General features: G+C 34.0%; 2 protein-coding genes across 4 annotated transcripts; one reads left to right on the top strand and one right to left on the bottom strand.

Moving 5' to 3' along the window:
• Positions 1–576: 576 nt before the first annotated feature.
• Positions 577–2734, bottom strand: LOC133186839 (uncharacterized). The gene is made up of 2 exons (XM_061322191.1): positions 2608–2734; positions 577–1575 (listed from the first exon to the last, which is right to left on the bottom strand). The coding sequence occupies exons 1-2, from the start codon at positions 2721–2723 to the stop codon at positions 1128–1130; spliced, it is 564 nt and encodes a 187-aa protein (XP_061178175.1). The 5' UTR covers positions 2724–2734; the 3' UTR covers positions 577–1127.
• Positions 2735–5685: 2951 nt separating this feature from the next.
• LOC133186837 (uncharacterized) lies at positions 5686–15205 on the top strand. Of its 3 annotated transcripts, none has more exons than XM_061322187.1 (10): positions 5686–5979; positions 6331–6478; positions 7685–7755; positions 7895–7978; positions 8496–8549; positions 9808–9960; positions 10881–10970; positions 13621–13746; positions 13892–14003; positions 14100–15205. In XM_061322187.1, exons 1-10 carry the CDS (start codon positions 5874–5876, stop codon positions 14860–14862), a joined length of 1707 nt encoding a protein of 568 aa, XP_061178171.1. In that variant the 5' UTR covers positions 5686–5873; the 3' UTR covers positions 14863–15205. The 3 variants fall into 3 exon arrangements, with proteins under 3 accessions (XP_061178171.1, XP_061178170.1, XP_061178172.1); XM_061322186.1 differs by having other exon boundaries at positions 13621–13791; XM_061322188.1 differs by lacking the exon at positions 8496–8549 and having other exon boundaries at positions 5687–5979; positions 13621–13791.
• Positions 15206–21138: the final 5933 nt, after the last annotated feature.

Raw genomic sequence — 21138 nt, 5'->3', positions numbered from 1 at the left:
TTCGGTAGTTATGTAGATTGTTAATGGATATATATGAATAAAAAGTAAAACTTTAGATCATAAGATTTAAAAGTATTTCGTTGGCGAAAGTGGGTACCCTATGTAAGAAGTTCGATACCTTTATCTTTTTTTTTACACCCAATTTTTTTTTTTGTAAGTCGGATTATAGCGATCTAAAGCCTTAAGGACCTCATCATTATTGTTGCTTCACATATGATTGTTTCCAAGTTTAGAAACGCAAAGGTTTGTAGGCTTTTCAGAAGCTTAAGATCGAAACTACCAGTTTATACAGTGGCGGATCCAGGAATTATATAACGGCCAGTTTATACAGTGGCGGATCCAGGAATTATATAACGGGAGGAGGGGCGCAGTAGAAGGCAGGGGGTCTGAGGCAAAGCCTTAGCAGAAGCTGACAAATTCATTTAAATAACTTATGTACTAAACTGGACTAAACTGAAGGTAAATGCTTGTTATACAAACAAACAAAAATCAAACGGGGGTTGGGGGGGTTGGGGGGGGGGATTCTTGATCATGTGAATAAGTTTAAACCAATAAGATAGCCATGGAACGATAGAGAAAAATAATAAGTCATTATTGAACATAGTTTTCATCATACAGGTGAAGACGTGTCTTTTCACAACACGATTACAACATTTGCATGTTGTGTCACCACACAGCACGTAATGGTACCACACATGTGAACATAACAGCACGTCATGTCATCTTGTCACCACACAGGTGAACATAACAGTACGTCATGTCATCACACAGATAAACATAACAGTACGTCATGTCATCACACAGGTGAACATAACAGCACGTCATGTCACCGCACAGGTGAACATAAAGTATATTATGTCACCACACGTGAACATTCCATGTCATCACACTTGTCATTATACAAAGATAAGAGACATATCACCACCCAGAAAACAAAATAATCAGGAATACAGCATACATGTAGATGATAGTGTGATATGTCCGGTTTTACAGTCGCATAGTCTCGCTTTATTTAAACATGCTTAGAGTCACAATCGCATCAAAAATGTGGGTTTCACAATTGCAAAGTTTTTCTTCACACAGTACAATAATTTTTATCACATTTTGCTGAAAATCGGACGTTCTTTTCAATCGAGTTCTATACAAGAGTAAGGCGTTGGTAGATCTTTTCGCCGGCTTTCCTGTCGAATCGGAACTCCGTCATTCTGCGGAGTTCCTGACCCACTTCCGGGTGTTTGTGGTTCTGTTGAATCGTTCTTTACATGAACGTCCCAGTATTCCTTCTGTGAGCCTTTCTGGTTCTTTTTGGTGGCCTTTACTTGGACGTTGAAATACTCCCGATGTGATCCCTTTTTGCCTTTTCTTGGTGGACGTACTCGCTCACAGAGTCCGTCTTGTACGTCCACATTATAATATCCGGGGCTTTTCTTTTGTGAGACATGGCGGACGGATAGGACCCCGTTCTGTGACTTCCACTGATCATAAGGTGTTGCATAAGTAGAACTCCTCTTTGCCGTGATAGCATCACTAGGGTCTGTATAGTTAGTTGGGGCTACCGCCCTGTTGATTATATTTCTAAAATAAGAAACATGGAGAAAATAAAAACTTATTTCAGACTGCAGTACGTGCATCTCAGACCCATAGAAATCAGAAAACAGTTTAAAAACTTTCATTTCGCAAGCCAACTTGAAGGCTTTTCGGTCTGCAACACTCCCCGCAAACCCTTAGCAAATTGCGCCACTTAATAGTATTTCATTTGTTTGAATCTTGGTCCTTTGAACCTATGAAAAGACCCTTCTCGCAGTATGTTATAAAAAAAGTTCATGTCGCAGGTTTTTCTTATGGACAGGACACTCTCCTCTCCGCTTTCTATACCCCAAGGGCTGTTTGATTTTCATAAATTATTTTTCACTGACATATTTATTACGAAGTATTGCAATTTAAAAAATAATAAACCAAATCTACTGATACACCCCCCTTTTTTAAATTTAAGGAAGCCTTGATAAAAATTGTGTTACTGAACTCATAGGACCTCCAAGTATTGGAAGTTTATGTTGTCATTTAATCTATTTAATAAAGCCCCCACCCCTCCAAACCTGAAAACCTGGATCCGTCCTACTGTTCACATGAATATCTAACGCGATATGATAAGTAACATACACTTCACCATTTTCATGAGATATTATCAATGTTGGATCAATCACACATGTAGACCGTTTTGGTTTGTGATTTTCTTCCTTTTATAGTAATATTTACACAACTTGGCTGGCGTACTTGAGTATGATTTAATATAGGGAAGAAAAATATATCGATGGTAGAATTAAATTTGAACAAAAACCTGCCTATTTCCAACAAACAGAAAGACGATAAAAATCTTGGTTTTTCTTTCCTGTAAGTCTGACAAGCTAGAGCCAAGCGTATAAATGATAATATTTTTCCTACTTTATCCAGTGCTTATTATTATTTCAGTCAAATGTAATCAATGCCAGAATATTATGTACTTTACACGGAAGTTTCTCTTCCATCGATGAATCAGATATTTCAGATTTTCTGTAACTAAAAAGAAGTTTTTTTCGTTCGTTTTGAAGAATAAGAATATTCACATACCTGTTTCTTTGACGGTAGCAAAGAAAACAAATTAGGATTATTACTAAAGTTGTGAACACTACTATGCCACCAATCAGACCAATGGCCAAGTGCGTTTTTTCACCTAGAAACCCCATTCCGATAGACTAAGCACCTAAAGACTATGGAGTTTTTCAGTTGAATAGTATTTTGATATGAGGCATGTAGAAAGGAATGAATAACATTGTTGATGAGATTTCGTTGGAAAACAAAATGAGAAATATGTACTCAGTTATTTAGCGGCTGTTTCCGTAAAAATTTCAAGCATTTCCTATATTATTAGAATTACTATATATGACGAAGCACATGTCAGGCGCGGATCATGTAAACCTACATATACACAATGAATAAACGAGGATAATTGAAATGATGCATTGTACCTTGGAAAAGGATCTAAACCCTGTGGGAGAGGACTATCTAAGTTTTTAGAACTTGTGTCCAATCCCTTTGACATATTGTCAATAAAATATGTTCAAAACAAAACAAACCCTGTGGTTGGCGAATAAATTAGCATTGAGTGTCTAAGCAGGAGTACATGAGTTCCCGTCGATTGATATCTGCGCCAAAAGTGACAATACGAGTACTATTTTCGTGCTCCAGACCCCAGGATCATGAAACAGACTTTGACGGTAAAGTTTCCTTCTGTAATGAAATATACGGAGATAACAAACAGTATTCAAGCTCCAAAGTCCATTAAACAATACAAAATAGGAGCAGAGCAAACACGGACCTCCAAAACATCATAGGTGGGATCAGGTGCCATGGAGGAGTGATCATCCCCTGCGGACCGGTCACATCCGCCGTGTGCTCCTTGTCATGATCGGGAAATAATGGAAAAATCCGTCGACAATTCAGTGTGTAAATAATGGTCTAACAACTAGTATGAAAAACGTCAGTCAGCATTTGACTCAATGATCGACCATAGAACTTACGAAATTATCACTTTAAACGAGACTGTAAGATGCTTATTGACTGTAGAATCAAACTCAAACTTTAGAATTTACAGGAGGAATCCGATAACGCAATCCTTCAAAAAACATATTTTTCAGCTCAATATACAGATTGTGACTTACATGTAAGTCTAAGGTGTTTATAATCCTGGGACAGGACACCAAATACACCCTATATTGTCTGGTGTGATAAAAGCTGGAAATCGTTTTTTCAGACAATACCATCGCAAAATAATCAAAATTTTCATTAAAAACGACGCGATAATTTCTTTGTGTCCTGCCAGAGTATATATTTGCGAGGATCATGTACTATAGCAAGATCGCAATGTTAATACAATTCACCATCTTTGAAAGCCAGGGGTTTACAGTCCACCTCGCCTCACATAGACATCTGATGACCTAGTTTTTTTCTATCACATTTTGGTATATTTATTTATTTAATTTTATTTATATATTTAATTTTACTATTTATCTTTTCATGGGGATGAGGATTTTGTAGGATTTTACATCTTGGCACATTCAATTCGAAACAGCACAGTACACGTTATGGTTTCTTCTTATTCCTCCAGATCACCAAAGAAGAACAAAAGGACGAACATTGAATTCATGCAATGTTTAAATCCCCATTGATCTCTCCAATACCTTAATGCATAGAACTATACTTCTCTAGTCGTCCATCCCATTTTTCAGACCACGTGAGCTAAAGATCTTAACACTGCTGTCACAGAAGGAAAAGGGGAGACTATCAATACTGAATGTAAAATTCAGTGCAAAAAATTAATGTATTCACTTTACTGAAAACGTTACAGAACTTTCCAAGGCCTTGCAGTAAGTGAGTTAATTCCAGACATACACTATTTGATTAAAACTAAACAATCATACTTGCCATGACCAACCAAATCCGGATCTCAGGAAACACAAATGTTGAAGAAATTGTTGATTTCTAGAACAACGAAATATGAGGATACCGAACATAAATTAAACTAATTAAGTCCAATGAAATAATACAAATTTGTATTATTTGTAAAACCATTAGAGGTGGGATCAGGTACCATGGAGAAGTAAGCATCCCCTGTCGAACGGCCATATCCGTCGTGTGTTCTGTCATGATAGGGGGGAAATTATAAGTTTAAAGAAATGTCTTTCTGCACGATTTTTTTTTTGTCGGACGCATTAGAGGTATCAAATAGTGGATTTTTTCCCTCTCATTTTTCCACATTAAAAGGCCATTTGAGTAATTATGTTTTAATTATAGAATAGATAAACTGGTAAACGTATACGCTTTTAGTGGTTTCTAGGTTATTTATGACAATTTGATGAGAGGCTTCATTTTTTAAAGGAAATATTGGTCTGAAACCTATAAAATTGTCTTAATTAATATACTGAGTGATAATTAACCTCGTCTTACGGGGGGATTGTTTTTTTTTTATTTTCAGACACATTCTGTGGCCAAAATTATTTGTTAACACTTCTAATTCCCCTGTTTAAATTTCTTAAAGTACATCTTCCTTATCTATTACTTTTAAGGATTAGTTAAGAAAAGAAATACAAAGAGTTTTTCTTCCGGAACTTCTAAGAATCGATGTCGTCTCTTGTCGAAGATCACTTATTAAATGGCCTAAACTTCTGCATTTTCTGGAAGGTGTTTGGAACCATAGAGTATTTACAGAAATCAGACCCGTATCCTCGTCCCTCGCCAACTACAGCTGTGAACTCTGACCCCGCATCGGAGGAAGTAGTTTAACAATTTTTTTTCACGTTATGCTGCCACTTTAGGAGGCCCTTTGAGAGGGCGGTACTGGGTCTCATTATCTTAATACCTCACAGCGGCAACTCTTTGCTGCTGTGCCATTCCCTTGTTCAGAGAAGCTGTCACGTCGATTGACTAATTCATACAAATATAAACTGCCTTTGTTTACAATGACTTATACTTCTGTTTTAGTAGGTGTGATTTCACTCAGTGCTGCACGCATTATATAAGTATTCTTTCCATACTAGATTTGACGGAAGAGGCTCCCCAAAGGCGACTCAACTGAAGAGGAAGATTGAGAACTTTTGTACGATTATATTTTATCATATTGGAGAATTTCAAAACCCGGGATATAATGTTTGTTCATCCGTATTAGTCACATTCTATCTCTCCGTGACAAATCTCGGGCACATTGCCATTGCCCCCAAATTCGCCCCGTCAGAAAGCCCTTCTGTGTTCATGTAAGAAGATGCGCCTAAAACAGACTTATCCCTGTGTCTTGTTAGTGAATCTGCACTCCTTAAAGTTACATACAACAGTTTTCCATAATGGAGAGGAATCATTTATTTAGATGTAGGATTTTTACTGAGGGGATTCTATTGGTGTATTTAACTCTTCTGTGTTTCAATGAGCTTCTACGGAACCTCCATATAGGTAAGAGTTTACTGTACTTGTTATGACTAGGCGTAAGACAGAAATTGACCACCAGAGGAGCTGCCTTAAACATTGGTAGACATTTTCTGTTTTTCTATTTCATTAAGCAGTTAAAAGTTTTTTAGTCCTGTACATATGCAGACAAGTGAGTCAGAGAGCATGGTCGATACGAGGAAAATATCGGCAAAGCCCAAAAAAGGAACCACCCAAGTAAATAGCTTGTTATGCCTAACCATGCTCGTTAAAATCAGTGCTGGAGATGTAGTTAGACAATAAGTTCAGATAAATACAGACTATACATTATGTATTTATATACACTGGCAATAATGTATACAATGAACCCTATTTCAGCTGCCGCTCCAACACAAAGACACACAAAATTATTTCTGTTAAATGATTCAATGGAGGTGGAAATTCAGACTCCATGGGACGATAGGGAGAGGGAGTTCGAATCACCGGAGGTCACATTGGGGAGGAACCAATTAGAGGAGATAAAAAAGTGAGTATTCCTAGTCCATTAGCCAAAACTTGAGATACCGGATCTGGCCAAAAAATATGCACATGTACTTGCCGTGATCCTTATATGGATTAACAGAAATAAATTCTATTTGGGATATTCTATAAAACTAGAAAACTCTAAAAACTTTCTCAAAAAAGTTCAGACACAGATAGAAAACCTTTAAACACAGAAACCTGTGTAAATCAGTAAAATTATCCACCACAGCAGTAGTACAATTTTTTCATCATCAGAATTTGAACAGTATGCACATGTAGTTATTAGTTATTAATCCTTATTATGAAATCTCACAAAGAAGAAATTATTGATCTGAGATATTTGTTGCTCAGAGGATATTTTTCCATGTATCGGTGCCTCACCCACCTCACTGGTAGGATATCTGAATTTGGGAGGATAAAATTATATGCACATGAAGTGGTGAAATGATATTTTCATCTAGTTTTGAAGATACAGCAATACAGAGAGAGTATGTTAGGTTGTATTGTAAGATTAATTTGTTGAGTCGTCTTTAAACAAATGTTCACATTCTGTGAACCCCCATCATGTTAAAAATTAACAATACCTACAACAAATGTGTTTCCATGTTTAACAAACTTAATATTGGGAATGTAAAAGAAATAACATTGTGTCACTTTGTTTATAAATATTACGGTATGAAAACCCAGTAGATGTACAGTCAAAAGTACGGAAATCTCCCACTCCTAATATGACCTACTTAATCAAAATATTCCCCTTCTAGGTTCTCCTTTTTTCCTCTGAACAAATGTTGACCCATAGAGAGATGCATTTAAAATCAAAAGAGTGTAAAGAAAGGGTAAGGAGGTTTAGAATATAAAACCGATCCCTGAAAATTATTTCTATCTTTAGCGTCCAATGACTAAGGACTTTTCTTTTTTCTAATAAGGAAAGGGTAAGACTTTGATGAAATACATGTAGATATTATCACTAAAGCATCCTATTGTATTTAAGAAAACAGAACATTTTATTGTTTATCAGTCCTCCTCCCACTGTACACAGTTACTTATTTGTAATTTCACTCCGGAAATTAACAGTCAACACAACACTCCTTGCTCTGTCCTACCAGATTGTTTTATTCATAAAACACGATCAAAGATTCACTAAGGGAACACGTTTTAAAATGTACTCATTGACTTCATGTTTCATTGAATTATATATTTTTGTTTCAAGTGAACTTCCGGTAACGTCGAAAGAGGTCAAAGAAAGCCACTCAAACGCAATTCAGGAGAGGTCAGCTCCAGGTATCAGGGTGACGTCATTAACCTCGAATCAAAACTTGTCACTGTAACCTTGATATTACAATAAAGGTACAAAAATTAGAGGCAAATCATTGAATTATATGCTTGTTTCCAATTTATTACAATGGTTTCTATTTAACAGATAAATGTAAGTTTTTGAAGAAGATCGGAGATATGTCTCTTAAAGGTGCACCGACATTTAGTCTGGCAATTTTGCCGAAAAATGGTGAGGACTTTTTTTGCATTTTTAAGCTATGAAGTAAAATACACATTAAATTCCATGAAGTATTGAGCATGGATATGTATAACAACTTTAATATTGTAACATGTTAATTACCTTAAAAAAAAGTTAATTCTAACTATGGTGTCTTAAAGATGTATTAATCTGAGCTGTTAACCAAATTTTTCTGTACTTCTGTTGTTTTATTCATCAAAATGGGCATTTTTTTCCACTAACCCCTTAAATCATATTTTGATTTCTTTTAAATTTTGATAGATTTCTTTTTATATATTAAATTCTTTAGGAGATTGGTTTTTTTTAGAAACTTAAATTTGTCATTCAAGTCTAACAAAAATCCCAAGAAGTCTGCTTTCCGGCCATATCTTCAATGTCTTGTTTCTCAAAAATCTGCTTTCTTGTATCAGTTATTTTTTCTTGTTTTGTTTTAAATAATGAATATATTGATTCGAAGTTGAAAATAAATAAAAACTATGATTACAGTCTGTATTGCTTTATTTTACAGTGGTCATCATTATACAAAGTTACCCCAAAAATGAATCCTTACGGTATCTTTGTGGTATGTGCTTACTAGAGTCACATATAATTAACTTTACATTGATTATTGAATTATAATTCTTTGACAAAACGATAGGAACTTTAGATGTTTCAGAGAATTTATAGTCGCTTAGTCTGTCTGTCTCTTCATCCATGACAATCTAGAACTCTAACCTTGATCAAAACTTTTGAAGTAAACATCTTGATCCAAGGTCATTTGCCTAAGTACATAAGCGTTGGATGTGCTAAATTAACATGTCAATAACTATGATGAAAAATGTTTAGAAGTTCAATCATTGACAATGATAAATTTATGGTCAGAAATTTATTCATTAATATTTACCCTGACTAAATTACACCAGCACAAAGATAATGTCATTTTTGTTTCCATTACATCTGAGCTATGGTGTAATTTTTTATCTGTTGTTCTCTAATTATAGCGAGAGGAGCTCGAAGCGCTGCTCGCGAGGCGAGCTCAATAGACTAACGTGTAGGAACAGAGGAAATTCGGAATGAAATCTGTACATACGTTAGGCAAATTTTCTTTTGAAACATTCCCAGAATTCCTTCGCTACCAGGGTTTCATGCGAAATTATAACAAAATATACAGAAGACCAAGGATAATTGTTCCATACGAAGAGATAAGTTTGCACTTTTCTTTCTTTGCAGAGAGCTTAAAAGAAATAAAAAAAAATTGCATCTACTCTACAACGTATTTCATTAAATATTGCGTATGGTTCAACCATTTTTGTGTCTATATTGTTGGTATCCTATAGATTGATTGATTGATTCTATGTTGTTTTACGTCCCGTTCGAGAATTTTTCACTCATTTAGAGACGTCACTAAATACCGGTGAAGGGCTTCAAATTTAGACCTTTTCTCGGCACTCAGGGCCATTGAGGACTGAGGGTTCTTGATTGTGCCAACCCCTACCGTGACACGGGGCCTCGGATTTTAAGGTCTCATCCGAAGGACCCGCAACTTTCACAGTTTCAAAGTGCCGAGCGCTTGGCGAAGGAATAGTTGCTGCCTATTTTTTATCGACTTAAGTTGGTTGCGGTCGTGATTCGAACACACGACATTCTGATCATGGAGCAAGCGCTCTACCAACTGAGCTACCGTGCCGTGAGGGTCGGTATCCTATTGAGAAAGATAATAGCAAAGTGTGTGACTATATTTTAAAATATATAATATGTATATTTGTGAACAAAAATAGCATCTACACATTATAGAAAAGCAATATTTAGGAAAAAAAATATTTTTTTTTATTTTATTTAAGCAAATGGAACACTTTCTGCTGATCCCGCTAACTTCTCTTCCGCCGAGAGTTCGTGTTCCCTTCGGAACATCACGAAAGTGAATCTTGATTATTTTAGCAATATCAGCATCAGCGATCCCTGCTGGATACAGAGCGAGACTATAGACAGAGAAGGTCTGAAATATTATGATTCTGTGTGAAAAATTCAATTATGTACATGTACATTGACCTTTGATTTTCTTTGAGCATCTGTTTTAAAACTCATTTAGTCCTTTGCATTTGATTAGTTTTGTTTGTAATTTGTAAACGTTTCTAAAGAAGACAAACTACTTGATGTGTATACAAATAGAGAATTTATCAAGTACAGTCTCTTTACATGAGCATTTAAAGGAGACATTGCTTAAAATGTGATAAACAATTAATACATTAGTTTTAGCAATTTTATTAGGATGCTATATTGTTTTTCTTATGTGATTGATAAAAAAAAATGTAATATTGCTTTTCAAGCAGTTACAAATATAAAACAAAGTAGAGCCTGAATACGTCTTTCATAATAATTACAGTTACTCTTGATTGAAAAATATTATTAAGACTTTAATTAGAGGAATAGAGGATGTAATCGGAATTTCCAAAGATTAGGGTTAGGGGGGTCACAATTGGGATAAAAGTTTTACATAGGAATATATAATAGAAAAAAATCTGTTGATGAAAAACAGCAGGTTCGTATTGACTCAGGTGAGCCATGGGCCTCTTGTTGAAATTGTGTTCTTTATTTTTGCATTCATTTAAAAATAAAACGAAAAACATGACTGGCATTCAGCGTTTGACCATAGTCTATGATATAGAAGAGCGTGGTAGGGCAGCTGGTATGATGTCTGCAAGGTGTTCCTCTGGGGATGTTTGTTTAAAGATGGAGCAGTCTGAAAAATGTTTTTTTTTTATTGGTTGAAAAGTACTAGAGTAAGGAATATACCGCTTCGCGGATTATAAAGCGTAAACTGACCCAAACCAGGTTATACTCGAATAATTTGTCAGGAATTATAGCCATTCCTAAAATAAACTAAACTTAACATATGTCCTTCTTTACTTGACAGCGTTGCTATTCTACAATTATGAGATGAGTACAGAAGAGGGTTCATGTTATAAAATAAACCGCGAGGAAAAGACAACAACAGCTGCTACAGGTGGGAGTACGTTAAATACAACTAAATATTGTCATTTAATCCGACTCGATATTGTCATTAAATCAATCTCAATATAATCACTGAGTCAACCTCGATATTGTCATTGAATCACCTCAATATTGTCATTGAATCACCTCAATATTGTCATTGAATCAACCTCGATATTGTCATTGAATCACCTCAATATTGTCATTTAATGCGAACTCAATATTGTTATAAAATCCGACTCAATGTCGTCACTGAATCTTCCTCAATATTGTCTTTAAACTGAATCAATATTGTCACTGAATCTTAAATCTTATTTGTCATTAAGGAGGGGTTCTTGTCTGGTTTCTGACTAGATGAAATATTCAAAGTATATTTGCTTATATGTCTTATATATTTAGATGTAAGAGATTTATAAAATCATATTTTTCTTTCCTCATCATAGTTGTACAACTTTAAATAGAAATGATGAACTGAGTTTGAAATCTAGCAGGGACTATATTTTTGGCGGAACGACAGCGTATGAAAATATCTCCTTTTCTGCTTCTCAAATTTACTATACTAATAGAACAATGAGTTTAGTTTAAAAAATTTAACAATCAGAGACTTAAAAAATTCAAATGTAAAATTAATATTAAAGGACTGAAGTTTTAAAATATATCAAATAAATATGATTATCCAAATAAACAACAATTTTTTAACCTTTAAAAGGCTTCCAATCTAAGTACAGATTTGAGCAAAAATCCGTAAAAAAGAGTTTTTTCTCTCTTACTAAACGGTCAACACTTTTTGTTTTTGTATCAATTTGTATCTTTAAATGACTATTTTACCATTTGTGAAAATAAGAAAAATTTAAATATACGAAGCATATAAAAATAACTAATATATCCTAAAAATTTAACAAAAATAGAGGAAATTCGGATTAGCCAATATCTATTTTAGTTGAATTATTCATCTCGATTTGGTAGTATCATCTGAAAGACCCTATATGCTAATATATTTTTATGCAAAAAGAAAAACATTTAAACTTTTGAAATAGAAGTAGGCATCGTATGATGACAGCATTAATTTTTTATTTTTAATGTGAAGGAAAAGCATAATGACCTTGACCTGACCTTGCTTCTAAAATAAAACGGCCAGATTTAATCTAATTGATACCATCACTTAGTGACAATGTCTTGTCTTCTTGAGTCTATAAAAATTTCATTAATTTTTAAATACAAGAAATATGAGAAGAATCCCTCAGTTGAGCTTCTCTGTTCCCATTTTGCCTTTATTCTGTCCTGCTGTTTTCCTTCCAACTATAAATGTTTAACATTTCGACTTCCTCTCCAGAAACCCACTGAAGCAATATCATCCAAACAAAGCATTATTGGGAAAAGGAGATTCTAAGTTATTCAAATGAAGGATCATGTCCTCTGTATGGAAAGGGGAGATTATTAAAGATAGAGTGGATATCTTTAAAATCTTTTGAGAAGTACAGGACCAAAAAAGATGAAATTTTCTGACATAGTGTAGATTAAAGTTTGTTCAAATCATGACCCCTGGTGGCAGGTGGGGCCACAATCCGATGAACAAAGTAATATATCAATTTGCAAGCATTCTCAGGTAGTGCACATTTAAGTTTGTTCAAATCATGCCCACCCACCCGGGGAGAGAGGGAGGGTTAGGGTGCAGCCACAACAGTGGATCAAAATTTAACAAAAAATATACTGCATAGGAAATCAAAATATATATTCAGAAATTAGCAGGATGACATTCATATTGATCTATTTACATTTGCCGATGTCTTTCCTTATATGACAATACTAATTAAATTGAAATTCAATTTTCAATGACATGCAGTTGGTCACATGATCAGACTTTTTTTGCGTATGGAAAGCAAATTGCACGAGCCATTTGGAAAGTTCAAATTGTGACGTCACATGACGTCGTAGATAAGATATATGTTGCATTTTCATAACAAAGTCTAAATAGTGCCAATTTTTCCTTGTAACGCGAATAAAAAAGAAAAAATATAAATATAAGAAATAAGGTACCCTTTGGGCGTTATAGAATTTGATCACGTGACCGACTTCATGTCATATCCCAATGAAACTCTAAAAAACGATATCGTATTTCTTAAATGCAAACATTCTTTGAATAAGTTGTGCGGATTCAAATTTTAAAACCTGGGGTCAGGATGGGCATGAACTGGGAGTCAAATGTATTGTAAAAATCTTCTTTAGAGTCATGACTGGCAAGGCCATGTTAGTTATAATGCATATGCATGTTATGTGGATTAAATTTCAGTTAAATCAAACCCTCTTGGGGCTAAGGTGGGGTAACAATATGGGGTCAACATTTTTACGGGAACAACATTCAATTTAAAAACTCTAAAGAACACTAAGGCCAGGCAGTTAGTCATATTGATGCATCCCTTGTCCATTGTTATCTTGATTAAAATTCTGTTAAACTGGCTTTCAGCTCCGGTGAGCCGAAACCAGAGAGGAAATACTATGATATCAAAGAAAGACTAGTAGGGGCACAATACATGTATCTTATGATAGCCAGTAAAATGCATTGAAGCACAAATCAATGGTGAATGACATTGATTAGAGAGAGTTACATATCCCATATCTGATTTTTTTTTAATTGGAAACATCAAGATAACATCCATTTTCAGATTTGTTTCTACGCAAGACGATTCGTTTCACAAGTTTCCAAAACTTTTCTGTACAAATCAAGCCTTGCTGTGATGTGTCGTCTACTGCAGATTCTACAACAGTTGACCCCGGCACCACACCCAAAGGTAAACAACACCACCCTACAGTCATAACCACCACCAAATCAACAGGTAAACACGCCGCTAACACAACTTCGGGACTTAAAAATTAAAAATAATATTTCAGACGGTCTACCTGTTTTTAATATTTTTTTTAATTTTTTTTTTACAGACAATTCAAAAGCAGGTAACGCCATTAAGATACTGCTAATATTCATAGGCGCCATATTTGCTGTTTTATGTCTCTTTTTCCTGTGCTGTAAATTTTGCTGCACCCCAAAACGGTTTGTTTTACTTTATTCTATTTCATTACCTACAGATTTTTCAATCAAAAAATGATTTTATATTTGCATATACTCATTTTTTTTGTGTGCGTATAGGCGTCCTTCGTATAAGGTGGAATACGCAGATCCAAGTGACGTCATTGCATCCAGCAGTGGAGCAGAATATTCTACGCCGTATGACACGTGTAAAGCGAGAAATAAGGTAGTCAAGGTGACTGCTAAAGCCAAGGGAGCGGGTAAAAACAAAGTTTCACTTAGAAAGAAATTAAGTCAGAGATTCAGTTCTTCTAGACCAAGAGGGAGAAGGCGCGACAATGATTCGGGATTTAGTGATCTTCTAGAGAGTGACGTAAGCAAAGTGTCAGGAAAGGAGGATCAAATGGAAAGTAAAGAGGCCCAGTATATGGAGATTCCTTTGACAAATTTGAATGTAACGAAATCATTGAGCAACCCCTCGTACACATTAGTCGACGGAAAACCCAATGGCAGGGGAGATAATGACAAAAAGGAGTCTGGTGTTCGATTTACTTTACCGATGAGTGGGCTCAAGGAAAAACAAAAATTATGTTCAACCTCACAGAGACAAGAAAATGCAGACGCCCCCTATGAATCATTACCAGACAAATATAAAAGCAACGAAGCTTGTAAAATGAGTACTGAGGAGACAAATTTAACGGAAAATCCATACGCTGTTCCAGATTGCGACAAAAAAAGCCCTACTCCATCCAAACCACCGGAAACGGATAAATCACGAGACAGTCCTTACTCGGAAATAAAACACGTGTTTTCCATCGAGGGAGACACTAAAGTGAAAAGGTTTATAAAGGCTATGGGGGAGGGGGAGAACCCCTACATGTGATGATACAATGCACTTTACGAGTTTACTAAGCAAGATCTTATGGAAGGGAATAACAGGCGGTGACAGGGTATTAAGATCATAGTGTCAGAGCTGGTTTAGAGACAAACCATAAAGGTTGTTCGCAACACGGTTATCGTTTACATGTTTACGAAGTATTTTACAGCATTTTTAAAATGTCAGAGCGCCACCATGTAAGATACAGAAAGTTGAAAAAGGAAGGTTTTAGGGATTTTATGTACATGCACAATTGTATTTTTCATTTGTTATTTATTTTACAAACTAGTCTTCATTTTCCTTATGTTTGAGGCATTAACTTGTTATTTATAAAGTATATAATTCGGTTGTTTTGAATTCATTAATTTTGTAAGTTATATACGGGTTATACAAATTCTTAAGAATTATAAGATATGGTGGATATGTTTTTAACCAGTTTCAAGTTCCTGGGAAAGTCGTGCAAAATCAATTTGAATCTAATCATTGAAGATTGATTGATAAGTAGTTTTAGAATTTGGCATCACATAAATTTAAGACATCGTTGCAAGCCACAGTTAAGGAAACGCCTTTAACTTTGTGGTATCATAAATTTCGGGAAAACTTTTTTGTTCGTATTTGTGCATTCATGTCCGGTGCATTTGAAATATTCCTCACTCAGAATTAAAGGACGCGATGGAAATGATAAAGAAATGTTTCTGAAAAAAAAAATCAGCGAATTGTTACGTGTTTCAGTATATACTCTAATGGCTAACCAAACAAATTGAGTTTTTATGTTTAGTAGTTTATAGCTCAGCAGTCATACCCGAACAAGCTACAACCACAAAACTCAAAAAGTTCTCATTTTGCTGTATAAATGATGCATACAATTTTCAAGGTTCCACATGCAAATTCTCATTTTTGAATTATAGACATTGGTAAATCGTATTTATTCATAGCCGTTTCAAACTTATATCACCTGCATATGTCTAGTTTCCCAGGTGATTCGGTACACAAGAGCATGTTCTGAGTATGATCATATTTAAAACCGAGGCAAGCTACTCACAAATAAGTTGATGTAACAGGGTTTTTTTTTTAAATCTTATTTAAAGTCAGCCTCTTGAAAATTCTATGGTCGTTATAAAGACTTTGTTTGCAAATACAATCTATCGGATCTTACCTTATTCAAAGAATGAAGGTCACAATTGTGATCGAGAATATAAAACCCTAATTCAGTTTACAATCCATAGCAATTCAATTGTACAACGATCAATTTATAAACCATAGCAATGCAATTGTAGGTTCAAATTATAATTGTATAAGGATCGGTGCCTATTTTTATATAGCCTAAAGTTTATCAACATAAATCTACTTACTTTTACAATTGATCTTTTTTCTTTGGTGATTGTGACTATCTCCGAGCACGTGCCCTGCGTAATGCCTGTACATTTTGCTCGGAATCTCAATATTCTTCGATCTTATGAACGAACAAAGTGCGTTCCAAACACATTAAGAACAAAGATAATGCCAATTTCGGGAATTTTTTCTTTGATAAAATTGACTCTTAATATTCGAGTTGACAAAGCAACAAAAAATTATAATTAAGAACGAATTATGTTTGGCTGAAAGCAGGCAGTAGAATTTTAAAAATTATCGACACTAGTTTTTAGAAGTGTCAAGCTTATTTCAAAAAAACAATTTGTTTCAAAAGGAACCAGGACAGAAATCTGTAGAAATATCATGATTAATATACATAGAAAAGTCAACTAGTTACAAAACGAGTGTAAACTGACAAATGCTATCAATTTAAAATAAGATTGTTAGAGATAAGTTTAAATTGATACATTTCAAATTTGCAACAAAAGAAATACGAGGTGTTCCTCTATACACTAAAGAATACAATAGAACGGATGCAGAGAGTCCAGAACACTACAGCTCGTCTAGTTACAAGATTATCGCAACGGGAGCACATTATTCCTATTCTAGCAGATCGTCATTGGCTACCTGTTTATTTAATTTCGGCCACAATATAAAATATTGACATATGTCCACCAATCAATACACGGGTTAGCTCCATCTTATATCGAGGATCTTATAATTGAAAACAAGCCCGCCAGATCACTGCGATCTGAGTCAATATCGCGGTAAGTTATTCCAAAAATCAGGACAAAGACATCTGGTGAACGTCGGCTCACTTGGGCAGCAGCGTTTTTTATTTTTTTTATTTTTTTTTTTTTATTTATTATTATTTTTTTTTTTGGAACGACCTTCCTAATGACATAAAACAGGCCCAGTCCCTGGACATTTTTGAAAGACATTCAAAGACACATTTTTTATAGAATAGCTTCTTAAATTCTTGGCGCACAAAGAACGAGGGCGCTTTTGATTGGCATTCGGCAGGAATCTGGGCGCACTTGAAAAGTGAAAATTTCATTGATCTGTCACATGAAATTTTAGCATTCTTTTGATGTATCGGGTTCCTGTGAAATTGAAAAAGTTAAATATTTTCCCGATATTGTATTTTGATTTGCTAAAAAAGAACTTGAAAGTTGGCTAGATGAGTCATTTGGTACAAAATGTTACATTTTTAAACATGTTTTTCTAAAAAAAAAAATTGCTATCTCTGGGTCATCTCTCCATGATTTTGAAACGTTATTTGTGTGCATTTTAATTCAAAGAAACTAACAAACATTTGTAAAAAATGGAGAGAAGACCCAGAGACGATAAAAAATGAACTTTTTCCAAAAAAATCCAATGTGTAAATGCGGTGCTTCATTGTCGCTTTAAAAACCTTAGTGTGTGGCGGTGATAGCTCAGTAGCATGCGTTACCCGTCCAGTGCAATAAAAAAGAAATATTTTTGGATCGAACCTCGCATGGAGCGTTAATAGTTTTTTTTAGTACAAACAATCAATTCTTTTGTCAGTTTAATTTTATGAACTGATTTATTTTCAAATAGATAAATTCTGGTTCTGTTGCACCGAAAGCGAAAGCAATTCTTCCAACCTACTAATACTTTAATATATACAAGTATGTACTTGTAATCGCATTTAACTATACCCTATATGTGTTTATTATTTATGTGAAGCGTTACTAAGTTTTAGATGTAGTAATTATTAAGATAAGCGGACTGATATATTAAATTTGGCAAAGTATTTCAAACTAAATGTAACATTTTCCCATGTGCGTAACTTTGTAAAGTATGTCCAGCTGTGGTCAACCTACCAAATCGTAGACATTTAAACTAGAAATGTTTCGTACGTCTTATTCCTGCAGATCACACGCCAAACATGCCCAACTTCTTTTAGCAAAAAATATCAAAAGACGTTCTCCTATTCACAGTTTTTTAATGAAGTAATTTTCTGTATGTAACTTTAGAATTTTAATGTTATAATTTCTAACACACATATGTAAAATTATTATTAAATTATGTTTATTTGCGTTTTATTGTACAGCACTTTAAAGTAATTTTATTAATATTTATCGCTTTATAAATTCATTTTATTATTTTTTATTGTTATCCAACACGGTCGATCAACATTTAAGATCAAATAACATCTCCCTACTTCACTTTTTCCGTTATAAACACTACAAAGATCGAAGGGTGTGATCCATATAACCTTCAAGACAAGTCAATTTTTATTTCGATGCACAATGTTCCTCAACGAACTATCATTGCTAATACAGGACCGTACGGTAAAATTTTGCCAGGATATAAAAAAAGAATAGAAAACAAACTTAATTTACGGTTGTGCTTCCCTCAATAAATTTGCCAGCATATACGATTCAATAGAAAACAAATTCAAAGAATTGTGGTCCCCCGCTTTTGTTGTCTTGGTAGTTGGGGTGCCGTTTTTATGGCACGTTGTAACTGTTTTGTTTGCGTGTCTTGTCTTCTCTGTCAATCAAACAAACAAGATATAGATTATTGAATTAATAAAAATTATGGCAACGATTAAAGGTTCCTCTAGGCCAAGTTCATGAGGTCAAATATCATGATACAATCGAAAGGTCTTGTCACAAGTATTATGCACATTTGAAAAAAAAATATATGAAAGCCCCGTCTTTTCTGGAGTAAAAGTTATGACCAAAGGTAAAAGTTTTGATAAGTAGGTCAAATTTTAAGGTCAAGTTCCTAACCCAAAATTGATATACGTTTCTGAAAGGTGTTGTCATAGGTTATGTTCACGTATATTTTATCTAAAAATCAAAACTACATCTTCTTTCATTCAAAAGTTTTAACCATTGTTAAAAATTATTGTAAAAGACTGTAGTTTAAACTTTAATCAAGGTCACGAGGTCAAAAGCCCGAGTATATTCAGAAAAATCTTGAAACAAGTATGTAATGCACGTGACAAATATAAATGCCATATCTTTTCTCATTCAAAAGTTATCAAAAATGTTAAATTCTTTTAAACTTCAATGTTACGCTTATAGGGTTCAAAATCATACTACATTTGGTAACATCGTTTCACAGGTAATGAACATGTCAAATATGAATGCCCCATCTTCTCTCCTTCAGCAGTAATAACAACATTTTTGAAAATATGTCAAAGTTCAAGGTCATGGCGTCAAATATCATAGCGTCATAGCACATCGGAAACTTATTTTCATAGGTAATGCACGTGTCAACCTTTCTCATTCAAAAGCTAATCACCAATGTTTTTTTATTTAAATCAGGTATAATTTCAAGCTCAAGGTGTCAAAAATTCATAGCATGTTCGAGACGTCAAGTCACAAGTAATGCGCGTCAAATATGAATGCCTTGTCTTAAGGATATGTGAACCTGAAATAAAAGTAATTGGAAAGTTAAAAAATAGGTTCCGTTGCATAGAGGACAAGTCCCTTGTTCAAATAACAACAATTCTGATATATGTACATGAGTTGGTTTCCATGGCAACAGCCTCTGAACTTGCCCTTGTTTAAAAAGATTAAAGCTATGAAGAAAAGTCTACTGTAATTAATTAAAGATAAAAAAAATCTCATAAATTATGATTAGAATTTAATCTTATGCAGTTATCTTAAAGACTTATGAATGAGCATAATGTAGTAAAGCTTTTTTATAGGTGTCATATTCAGAGAGCAGACAATCACAGTCTGAATTTCCTCTGTCCTCTTAAAAATTGACTATTTTTCCTTGACCTCGTCTTCAAAAAAGGATATAAAATCACATTGGCTATAATTAAAAACTTAATTTCTAAATTCCATTTTAAAGCAGTGTTATAGAGCTATGTAACAGAGGAAAAAAATTGGTATGTACATGTGTCAGAAAAAAAGATATGGTAATCTGAATTGTCTCTGACCTCTTTTAAAAAATTACTTCTGATGCATGATTATCTGTAATAAAGGCAATAAAATGGAAACAAAATATAAGAAGAAGTAGTTATTTGCAAATATATAAAAGGTCTGTGGACACCTTTTATTGATCTAAGCTTTTTTTTCATAGCTATCATATTTAAATAGCTCACAATCACAGTCTGAATTTCCTCTGCACTCTTAAACTTTGACTATTTTTCCTTGACCTTGACTATAAAAAAGGATATAAAATCACATTGGCTATAATTAAAAACTTAATTTCTAAATTCCATTTTAAAGTAGTGTTATAGAACTAAGTAATAAAGGGAAAAAATGGTATGTACATGAGTCAGAAAAAAAGATATGGTAATCTGAATTGTCTCTGACCTCTTTTAAAAAAATACTTCCGATGCACGATTATCTGTAATAAAGGCAATAAAATGGAAACAAAATATAAGAAGAAGTAGTTATTTGCAAATATATAAAAGGCCTGTGGACACCTTTTATTGATCTAAGCTTTTTTCATAGCTATCATATTTAAATAGCTCACAATCACAGTCTGAATTTCCTCTGCCCTCTTTAAATTTGACTATTTTTCCTTGACCTTGACTTCAAAAAAGGATATAAAATCACATTGGCTATAATCAAAAACTTAATTTCTAAATTCCATTTTAAAGTAGTGTTATAGAACTAAGTAATAAAGGGAAAAAATGGTATGTACATGAGTCAGAAAAAAAGATATGGTAATCTGAATTGTCTCTGACCTCTTTTAAAAAAATACTTCTGATGCATGATTTTCTGTAATAAAGGCAATAAAATGGAAACAAAATATAAGAAGAAGTAGTTATTTGCAAATATATAAAAGGCCTGTGGACACCTTTTATTGATCTAAGCTTTTTTCATAGCTATCATATTTAAATAGCTCACAATCACAGTCTGAATTTCCTCTGCCCTCTTTAAATTTGACTATATTTCCTTGCCCTTGACTACAAAAAAGGTTATAAAATCACAC

This window comes from Saccostrea echinata, unplaced genomic scaffold (genome assembly GCF_033153115.1).
Source record: "Saccostrea echinata isolate AGI-Se365-2 ecotype Australia unplaced genomic scaffold, CSIRO_AGI_Sech_v1 ptg000014l, whole genome shotgun sequence".
In the NCBI taxonomy this organism is placed as follows: Eukaryota; Metazoa; Mollusca; class Bivalvia; order Ostreida; family Ostreidae; genus Saccostrea; species Saccostrea echinata.
This window is presented reverse-complemented; position numbering and strand designations above follow the sequence as displayed.

Bases quoted from the DNA above. Each gene is read 5' to 3' on its own strand.
- LOC133186837 (XM_061322186.1), top strand. From the start codon at position 5,874: ATGGAGAGGAATCATTTATTTAGATGTAGGATTTTTACTGAGGGGATT. The intron at 8,550-9,807 runs GTATGTGCTTAC...ATTTTATTTAAG, and splicing joins ATCCTTACGGTATCTTTGTG to CAAATGGAACACTTTCTGCT. The intron at 10,971-13,620 runs GTGGGAGTACGT...ATCCATTTTCAG, and splicing joins GACAACAACAGCTGCTACAG to ATTTGTTTCTACGCAAGACG.
- LOC133186839 (XM_061322191.1), bottom strand. From the start codon at position 2,723: ATGGGGTTTCTAGGTGAAAAAACGCACTTGGCCATTGGTCTGATTGGT. The intron at 1,576-2,607 runs GTATGTGAATAT...TTCTTATTTTAG, and splicing joins TGCTACCGTCAAAGAAACAG to AAATATAATCAACAGGGCGG.